This window comes from Bufo gargarizans, chromosome 7 (assembly GCF_014858855.1).
Source record: "Bufo gargarizans isolate SCDJY-AF-19 chromosome 7, ASM1485885v1, whole genome shotgun sequence".
Classification (NCBI taxonomy): domain Eukaryota; kingdom Metazoa; phylum Chordata; class Amphibia; order Anura; family Bufonidae; genus Bufo; species Bufo gargarizans.
In genome coordinates, this window is record NC_058086.1 from 195,814,524 (window position 1) to 195,825,581 (window position 11,058).

General features: G+C 46.8%; 1 protein-coding gene across 1 annotated transcript in view; it reads right to left on the reverse strand.

The window, feature by feature from the left end:
* Window positions 1–10,379, reverse strand: part of SUCLG2 (succinate-CoA ligase GDP-forming subunit beta) — a 197,488-nt gene extending 187,109 nt beyond the window's left edge. Inside the window, exon 1 of the mRNA XM_044302167.1 lies at window positions 10,258–10,379. Coding sequence (XP_044158102.1) covers window positions 10,258–10,329 — 72 coding nt within the window. The 5' untranslated portion in view covers window positions 10,330–10,379. The remainder of the gene's footprint in view (window positions 1–10,257) is intronic.
* Between the last annotated feature and the right edge of the window lie 679 nt (window positions 10,380–11,058).

Here is an 11,058-nt window from a genome sequence, read left to right on the forward strand (position 1 = left end):
AATTCCTATTTCATGCGAGAACTGAACAATGTATTTGGCCTTATCAGGGGAAAAAAGGTGAACGCGAGGCGCCATTATTTGAAGCGCTAAGTGCTCCTATTAGAAGCCATTAAATCAGGATAAGGAAAGGTGCATCCTAATAAAGGAAGACGTACGAGCCAGCCAGTAGAACCTAGGAGCGGGCTGGACTCCACCGGGGCTTCACTTTACAATTATATATCATACTAATAAGCACGTTAATGTGTTTTTGTTTTTAGTTTTCCGCACAAGGTCTAGTTAGGAGAAAATTGTCAAGGGGCTGGTGACCCTGTGCAGTGATGGCCAGTTTGCATTGTACGCCCGCGAACAAATGCGAGCTGCCATCTTTTCTCACAAGTCCGGCGATGCACAGGTAAGCCCTTACCTGTGCCGCAAGCCAGTCTGAAATCAAACGCGGTCACCGGGAGCAGGCAGTTCCGAAAACAGCCTGATGAAGCCCCCCGGCGTCTGTTCTCGGAACTGCCTGCGAACAATGCGAACTGGCCATCACTGACCCAGTATATTACAGATCAGTGTTGATTCCGGTAGCTGGACTCAACGACAGCACAACTTAGCAATATGTCATCATGAGTATGGTGGAAAAGCCCCTTTTAGGGTCCATTCACATGTCTGCATCCGTTACGCAATTTTGCAAAACAGGTGCGGACCCATTGATTGTCAATGGGGCCGGAATGAGCTGTCCGGATCCGCAAAAAAAAAAAAAATAGAACATGTCCTATTCTTGTCCGCAATTGCAGACAAGAATAGGCATTTTCTATAAGAATGCCGGCGATGTGCGGTCCGCAAAATACGGAACGCACATTGCCGATGTCCGTGTTTTGCGGATTCACAAAACACATACAGACGTGTGAATGGACCCTAAATGTGGATACTTCTTAAAGTGAGTCTGTCAGCAGATTTAAGCATGCTAAACTGCTGACAGCACTAGATAGGGGATGGGGAGAGCAGTACAAACATACTTCTTGTATGGAAGGGATATGAAGTCTTGGGTGCGATCACATTCTGGCAAGTGCCCAGGAGGTGGAGCTTCGCCGTGAAGTGCACTGAGCTAGTTCATAGCCCCTCCCCTCTGCTGAGTGACAGCTGTAGCAGGTGACCACTACAGCTGTCACTTGGCAGAGGAGAGTGTTTGTGAAGCAGCTCAACAAAGAGAGCACTTCACTGTTAAGCTCCACCTCCAGCGCACTTGCAGGACCAGAAACTGGCAGAATAAAACTTCATATCCTCACTTCTTCTGATGTCAACAAAATGTATGCATGCACTGCTATACCCAGCCCCTACCTGTTGCCGTCAGCTGTTTAGCATTGTCAAAATATGCAGACAGACTCCCTTTAATAATTACATGTGTCATCAAAACCTATAAAAAATTTGTAAAAAGAAATTAAGAAAATATAAAAAAATGTAAGACTTTGTTCACATTGCTTCGGCGTTCTGTCACAGTTCTGGCATTTTGGACATCAGCTCTTTTCTTGCATTCAAAAACATCAGAACCCCAGCTGAACCCTGATGGATTCCGTTTTAGGTCAATGGGATCTGTCTGTAAACAAATCTGTCATACGGGTCACGTAAGAAAAGACACAATGACGCTAATATAATCATTATTTAAGACGTTTTTATTTCTGATTTTGGTGCACTCGGGGTCCGACAGCAGGAGGAGGAGGGAGAAGGGACTGGTCACCTCGCCAGTCTGCTTGCTCCCAAAACACTGGGTACCTATCTTGGCACGCAACAAGCCTCATTTTGTTTCTTTTTGTTGACTTGGAACTTCATTCACCTCTTGACATTTTTTCCCCGTCGTAATTAGCCGCTAGATATTCAATTATTCTAATAAACGTAGACCAAATGAGTTCGAAATGAGTTCCCGTGGACACAAAAAAAAAAAGTCAAATTTGGCTTCTCTAAAGCCCCGCTCACTTCTTGCCATTATCCAAATTCCGACTTAGTTTTGTCCAGCCCTCTGCCCTCGGGTGCTCACTACATCACAAAGCAGGGCTTAGGTTCGGTTCATCATGCACCAGGATTTCCGCCATGCAGACAGATAATAAATTATGGATCCAGTGCCTCCCTAATGTTATAGTCTGTGTGATGTGGGGGTTTGATGATGGATGTCCCACGCTGTTCTGTCGGGAAAATAATGATTCATGTACGAATCTGTGATGCCAAACACAGGCGTCGCAGAAACTGCTGAAATCTTTTCTACGCTCTTAATTCATTAAATAATAAAGGCAACAGATAAAAAAATGCAACAACAAGATAAAATACAATAAACACCTCCGCGTTTTTAGGGCTTATGCACACAAACATGTGCCTGCCGTGCGATATTGTAGACCTGCAACATAGGGGCACCGGCCTTGTACGCAACGTATCACAGATGCAGACCTATTGACAAAAATGGGTCTGCAATCTGGACGATACGGAGCGGAAGGCCACGGAGCGCTTCCCATGGCATTTCGGTCCATGCCTCCACACTGCAAAAGAATAGAACATGCTCTATTTATTTATTTTTATGCGGTGCGGACAGATCGCGGACAGGTGTGGAAGAGCCCTAAGGCCCCTTTCACACGAGCGAGTATTCCGCGCGGGTGCGATGCGTGAGTTGAACGCATTGCACCCGCACTGAATCCTGACCCATTCATTTCTATGGGGCTGTTCACATGAGCGGTGATTTTCACGCATCACTTATGCGTTGCGGTGCGATAATCCACGCAACGCAGGCCCCATAGAAGTGAATGGGGTTGCGTGAAAATCGCAAGCAAGTGCTGATGCGGTGCGATTTTCACACATGGGTTCTAGGTGACAGTCTATTCACTGTATTATTTTCCCTTATAACATGGTTATAAGGGAAAATAATAGCATTCTGACTACAGAATGCATAGTATAATAGTGCTGGAAGGGTTAAAAAAAATAAAAAAGTTAACTCACCTTATCCTCTTGTTCGCGTAGTTCGTTCCCGGTCTGTAGTTTGCTAGCTGTGGGCTTGGGCTAAAGGACCTTTGATGACGTCAGATCACATGCTCCATCACCACGGTGATGGACCATGTGATTGGAGCATGTGATCTGACGTCATCAAAGGTCCTTTAGCCCAAGCCCACAGCTAGCAAACTACAGACCGGGAACGAACTACGCGAACAAGAGGATAAGGTGAGTTAACTTTTTTTATTTTTTTAACCCTTCCAGCACTATTATACTATGCATTCTGTAGTCAGAATGCTATTATTTTCCCTTATAACCATGTTATAAGGGAAAATAATACAATCTTCAGAACATCAATCCCAAGCCCGAACTTCTGTGAAGAAGTTCGGGTTTGGGTACCAAACATGCGCGATTTTTCTCACGCGAGTGCAAAACGCATGACAATGCTTTGCACTCGCGCGGAAAAATTGCGCATTTTCCCGCAACGCACCCGGCTCTTATCCGGGCAAAAAACATGACGCCCGTGTGAAAGAGGCCTAACTTTCATGGTCTTTGGGGACGGACATACAAGATATCTGTCAGCCAAACATTCTGCATTTCTGCAGCCATCAGAATAAATGTGTATGCTCGGCTCAGCCAGACAGCCATGTTTACTGCAACTAACAAACTGGAATAAAGCCTCATTCACACGTCAGTGTTTGGTCAGTGATTTCCATCAGTGATTGTGAGCCAAAAAACAGGATTGGAGCCTCCACAGGCAGAAGGTATGAGGGAAAGATCCGCACCTGTTCTGTGTTTAGAGCCACACCTGGTTTTGGTTTAAAAAAATAAATAAAAAATCACTGACCAAACACTGACTGTGTGAATACGGCATGAGAAACTACCTAACCCTTCAAGCAACAGTGGAAAGAAAGCAGCAGTCATGGTGAAATCTAACATGCACGATCCCCCTAGTCCGGTCATGGGAGAGTCAGGGGGGCTGCACATAAAATCAAAAGGTCCAGACCTCACTTATGTTTATATTCCTAGCTTTACTGACGTGTAATATAGAAAGCAAGTTTTTTGTTTTGTTCTTTTAACCACCTCTTGAACGCCCTACGTTCCACATATAACTCTGAATGTACAGCTGCAGGAGCAGGCAGCCCATGGTCATTGACATCTAGCTTCCCAGAGAGAAGGCAGAGATGTTTTAATTCCACCCCTGCCTTCCCAATCTCGAAGAGCGCTATGTATAAAGATTAGGAGACAGCATCCAGGCCGCTTCTTGTGACTGTCTGGTACTGGGCGACTGCAGCAGCTGCTGGGTCTATGCAGGACCAGATCAGCTCTGTAGCGCAAGTCAGGAGGCTGTATTCCTCTTCTAACTGGGTCTAATATGTCAGCAGCATTTACAGGAAAAATCTCCAATAAAAAAAAAAAATTGCTAAAAAATATATAAATTAAATACAAAACAAAAAATAAATAAATAAAAAAAAGGGATATAAATAAAAATAAATACAAAACTAAAATAAATAAACAGAATGCCACAACTAGCTCACGCTGCAGCTTCTAGCTCCACCTCCAACAATCAAACTACATCAAAATGACCATAAGGACTCATGCACACGACCGTGTGCTGGCCGGGCCCATGGGGCAGCCACATGCGGATCGCAGACCCATTTACTTGAATGGGGTCCGCGATCCGCATGCACTTTTTTGCGGTGCGAAGGGACATACAGTAAACCAACGGAAGCGCTCTGTAGTGCTTTCGATCCGTGCCTCCGGGATTGCAGACCCATCAAGTGAATGGGTCCGCCATCCGTGATGCACATGGCCGGTGCCCATGTATTGCGGGCCGCAATACGGCCACGTGCATGAGCCCTAACAGAAAGAAAAAACTATTTAAAAAAGAATTTTAGTTGTGCTTTATGCTGTTTAAAAAAAATGACTCAATCTGCAACGGGTTAAACAAAAATTGATGCTGCCAGTATAAGGTGTCAAGCTCAGGCGCGATGCACACAACCACGCAATCCACAATTTTCTCACTACCTTTACTAGAAATTACTATTCTTGTCCGCAGTACAGGAATAAATATAATTATTTGCAGAAAGGACACACGGATGGGAACATCACACTGATGACAACTGGGTGCTGTCCAATAGTAATCAATGGGTCCGTGTGCAATCCACATGGTTGCAAAATACAGTTGTGAGAAGAGGCCTCAGGGAGATGTATGTGATGGGGCTGTGCATGTACAAAATTGCACCCCCTCCAAAAGAGATCGCTTGCAGTGCAGGAACTGTTTCAGATATAGTACAAACCAATGGGCTCCCAGGTTGTGACCGTGTTCTGCCCATGTCCAGGATGGAAGTCTCTTCTGTTACCTCAGGGCTGATAATTAACCAATCTGCTCAAGGGAAAAATACCCTTTGACACTGCAATGAACAAGCCCGGCTGGTTCAGCAGTTCTTACAACCAATACAAAATAGGTGGAGGGGCGAGCAGAGCAAAGGGCGCACGCTCTCTGCTGCTGAACACGGGGGTTGTGCCGGCTGAACCCACATTTAGAAATCAAGATAACGAGATGGAACGATCCCTCTAAAGAAGATCCGTCTACAGTGATCGGACCCAATCAGTATTCCCAGGAATGGTCTTAGTAAAGGCTCATGCACACGGCCGTTGTGCGGCCTGCATGGACAACATCCGTGCGGCGGCCAGGACGGATCGAGACCCATTCAACTTGAATGGGTCGTGATCCATCCGAACCGTAAAAAAAATAGAACATGTTCTATTTTTTGGCGGTGCAGGCACCGACCGAAACACCACGGAAGCACTCCGTAGTGCTTCCATTCCACACCGCACCGCATCTCTCAGATTGCAGACCCATTCGAGCGAACGGTTCTGCATCCGTGATGCGGGGTGCACTCAGCTGGTGCCCATGTATTGCAGATCCGCTGTACGCGGGTCGGGCAGCGGCCGTGTGCATGAGCCCTAATGCTGATAGGTATCAGAGAACATGGTGCACGCTGCTCTCAGCGCGTGTCATGTTCTCCTGAGCAGCACAGGGAAGAAGGAAGCAGTCCCTCCCTCCCCCCTGTGCCGCCAATAAGAAGGGAGAGGGGCAGAGGCCACTGTGCCACCAATAATGATAACTCACCCATTCATACAAATATAGGCAACGGGTACCGGCGGCAGTATAACATAGCCAGCACCTGACCTTTATGACAGGGTGCTGCGATCCGTGGTAGCTAATCCCTCAAGTATAAATCACCCCTTTCCCAATTTTACATATAAAATATATAAACAATAAATAAATAACATATCGCTACGCCCCAAAACGGCAAACTATGACAATATAAAAAAAAATCTCCTATGTGGTGAACTGAACTCCGTAACAGAAAACAAATTAAAACCGCGTGATTCGCCATTTTTTTGTCACCTTGTCCCCCTAAAAAATTATGAGCCGGACGTTCCATAAAATGCGGAATGCACGCTGCTTTTTTGGTGTTTTTTTTTTTTTTCGCGTGGTATCATGTGTGTCCCAGAGTTAACGCGTGCATCCAAAACTGGCCTTTGTAATGCTGCATTTAAAAAAATAAAAATAAAATTCCAGTAACCAAGTTCCACAACCAAAAACACATTGCCCCGCCCTCTGCAAAATTTATGAGGATGCACCTGCTGTCCGTGCGCTGGAGTGACTGACTGTGTTTAGGTGTAAATTGTTGGAGCTGTTGCAAAAACATCTGTGCTACAAAATACTGGTGTAACGGTGCTTAAAAAGTTGCAAAACAGGGTATCATTTGTAACCTTTTTTTTTTTTTACGCCTAAAACTAGCGTGGAGCACCTTGTAAATGACCCCCATTGTTTGTAGCGTGGTTAATGGTGTTATCTGAGACTATTAAATTCCCCCCATATGCCTGGGCCCCTCACAATGAATATACTCCCCTCGCTCCCTGCGCCGCTCCTGGTGAAAACATCCGGTGTCGGGGGGGAGCAGCCAATGGCACTCGGTGACGGGGACTAGCCTCCCTAGCGCCACCCTGCCTGCCATTAACTGCTCCTTAACCCTCCCAACAACGGATGTTTTCATCCGCGCACTGGGAGAAGCAGCAGCGGTGGTGCGGGGACCGGCATATGGGGGTCTCGGATAACCCCTTTAATATTTTGTGTAGCACCTGACCTGAAGTGTTTGTGGGCAAGAAAAAAAAAAAAAAATTACCATAAAAAAAAATGCAGCGGGTTTTCAACAAACCACACGTGAAAGAACCCTAAGGCTCCATTCACACGTCCGCAGAATGCGTTCCGCAATTTGCGGAACGGGTGCGGACCAATTTATTCTCTATGGGGACGGAATGGATGCGGACAGCACACAGTGTGCTGTCTGCATCCGCAATTGCGGAGCGTGTCCCCGATCTTCGGGTCCGCAGCTCCGCAAAAGATAGAACATGTCCTATTCTTGTCCGGAGCTTGCGGACAAGAATAGGCATTTCTATGGGGGTGCCGGGCTGGTGTGTTACTGACCCGCAATTTGCGGGTCCGCAACACATCACGGACGTGTGAATGAAGCCTAAACGCTTGTCCTGTCCATTTCAGTGACCGCTGCTCGGCTGCTTCCGTATCTAGCCGGATCTGGATAAGGAAGACAAAGACTGGAAAAACAAGAGGCAGGAGTCCTTCCCGTGACACGGCGAGCGAGCGGACTCCGGACACAGCGTCCTATATATGTCACCATTACGGGCTACGTCCACACACATCAGGGCTCTAGGTCTAGGCGTTTATAACTTTCCCGGTCTTCCTAGTTCTGCTCTCTGTTGATCTCGTAAATACATGAACCTGATAATTAACCGCGGCCACTGCAGGGCAGGGGGCAAAAGGAAGGTCGGGAACAGCCGAAAACTATACTGGCCAACTTGGGCACGGCCTGTCATACCTGACTGTGTCCGTCAAGTGTCATGAAGGGTGTACAAGCAAAAAAACATATATATGCCATTTCTGTTTGACAGCAGGATCAACACTGCAGGCAGCATAGCTTAACAGGGTTGATCCTGCTGACACATGGTCTGCTGATTAAAATAATAAAGTTCCCAAGGAAAAAAAAATATTTTTTAATCTTTATGCAAATAAGGCATTCATTCTGAAGAAAAGGTACTTTTAATAAATATGCAAAAGAGCACACAAGTGCACAGAGCCGCCCTCTGTGCCCAAGCCACTGTGTGCAACCTTGCTTCACCTCCTGATAAGACACTATGTGAGGAAAATAGCAACCGTCAGCCGCCGCTCCTGAGCTCTGTCTGTCAGTAGTGGGACGCTGATCATTAAAGGGACATATACGGTTATACACCTGCAACGATGGGTGGTGTTCTCCTTGCAGAAAAATGCTCTTAAAATGAGTCTATCAATTCCTCGGTAAACCAGCTAAATTATACCTTTCACTTAGTGATCTGTTTCTTTATTCTGGAGATAAAGCACTTTAATCCATATGCAAATTAGCTGTTAAGTGCACCGAGGGTGGGCCCAAGCCATTCTGTGCACCCTTGCTCCTCTCTCTCCTGATGGACAGGACCAAGCAAAATGACGATGCAGAAACCTGGTCTTTACAATATAGGAGAGAGGGGTGCTGGCAGTGGAAAGAGGAGAAAGAATGCACAGAGTGGTTTGGCCCCGCCCTCGGTGCACTTTACTGCACACTTGCATATGGATTAGGCCTCTTGCACACGAACGTTGTGGATCCGTTCTGTGCACTGGGGACCGCAACAGGCAACAACATGCGTGCAGCGGCTGGGACGGATCGAAACTCATTCAACTTAAATGGGTCCGTGACCCATCCGCACCGCAAAAAAAAAATAGAACAAGTTCTATTTTTTTTGCGGTGCGGAGGCACGGACAGAAACACCACTCCGTAGTGATTCCGTGGGGTTCCAATCCGTGTTTCCATTCCGCATCTCCGTGATGTGGAGTGCACACGGACCCGAGCCCGTGTATTGCGGACCCGCAATAGAGGCCTTAAAAGTACTTTTTCCCCAGAATGAAGCGAGGGATCATTCCGTTCAGCTGAGCAAGTCCTACAAGGCATTGTGCCCGGTTTATCAGTCACTTTATCTGGTGACCATTTTTCTGCAAGGAGGAGAACAACTCCCATCATGTCACGTATATCACCGTGTATGAATGATCAGCATCCCGCAGCTGACGCTTGCTATTTTCCTCACACGGGTTCTTATCAGTTTCCTGCGAGGGATTTACTTTGTGTCACCATCTGAGGAGATCTTACAAGGTGCGAATCGTCAACGCCAGAAAATCCTGCAGGTGACAACCACGACACTGATATGTCAGCGCGCAGCGGGGATTACACCAAGGTCATACCATGTGGGGAGGGACAGCACTGGAGGTCACCGGAGACACAGTCTCTGCAATATGTAACAGCTTTCAAAGCATGCTGGGAGTTTCACAACTCTGATCTCTCCCTTCACTGAGGACACCGCTAGCACTACAGGTGGGGCCCTGACCACTGGGACCCCCACATTGATCACCTCTGCAGCGGCTACATGACTGACACATCCACAATGGAAGAACATCCTGCAGATTTTCTGTTTGGATTTTGCATGGAGACATTTTTTTTTCTTTTTTTACAAAACCTCATCTTACACAATGCTGAAAAAAATAAAAATTACATTGGAGGGAAAAAAAAGCCACATGTAGCTCAAACCTATATTGAGTCTAAGGTGGATTTCTTCTGCCGATTCCCCCACCCCGAAAAGAGAGAGAAAAAAACAAAAACAGCGCCACTCCTGACTATGGGTCATGTCTGATATTGCAGGATTCACCTGAATGGACACCTGACGCTAAAAGGGGGGGGAATTAAAAAAAAATAAAAAAAAAATAAAAAAGGGGGGGAGACCCATTTTTTCTAGCGGTGCCTCCTACCCGTTTAATGACTCTTCCCCCCCCTCCGCCCCCAAACTCCCAAATAGTTTCACACCCATGCCAAAAATCCAGGGTCCCCCTACAAAATCCGTATCAGGACTCCCACCAGCCAGCACCTGCATTTACAGTATGCACACCACCTCTATGCAAATAACTGCCCTAAGCCAGTAGGTCTCCAGCTGTTATGGGACTACAACCCCCAGCAGGCTCAGGGCATTATGGGAGTTGTATTCCCCACTGCACTTCACTAAAAACTAAACAGGCGCCTATGTAAGACAGTATATAGCTAATGAGCCGGCAGGTGGAGGGCACAGGTGTCACAGCCTGCAGCAGCTGTACCGGAGCCGTCCGTGGCTCTCCGCCGTGTACCGGGCCGTACATGTCTGACCGGCGTCACTCCTCACCTTATTTCGTCCGAGGAGGGTGTTTTTTGCGGTGAAATGTCCCAGCACTCGCCCTGCCATGGAGGCCGCCATGTCTAACCGGAAGTCAGAGTAGAGCTCCACATGGCAGGCACGACAAGTCACTGGCCGAGCGCCGAGAAACCACGCCCCCTCCGACTGCTGATTGGCTGTTCGCGCACACTGCTGTCACGCCCACTCCTTAACTTCCTGACAGGGGATCGTTCTGTTGTCACCTTCGGTGAACTTTGTTTACTTTATGGTTTTATTTTCCGACGATCCTTCATCCGGACAGTTTTCAGAGCTAATGGGCATTATTTTAATGGGGCTTCAATGAAATTATTCTTGGTTTTGACCTTAGGGAATTTTATTCAAATAGTGTTTTGAATGCACTGTACAAGTATAGGTGCAGAGGTTATATATACCTGAGATTATACATATATTGGTGATCTTTGATGGGGGGTGAAGGGGCACATTGCAAAGGTTGCGGTTTGGCGCAGTTCACATCTGCATTATGAATTCTGTTTTTTCTAGTTGATCAGAAGCATAAAAAGGGAATTCATGGCTCGGTCTAATAACGGGGGACTTATAATTGGGTCAGTTGGGTTCTGTCTTGGATATTTTACTGGAAAAATAGCTCTTTAATCCTATAAAATGGGACAGATGCAGCACAGGTGTGAGCCTTACCCTCAGTCCTTCAAGGAATTGTTCACCTTTGTGGATGTGTCGTAGACGGAGCTTGTAGCGGCAGTGCTGCTTCCATTCACTTCAGCCTGCTCCGCTTCAGGGTTTCAGACCCCCGTC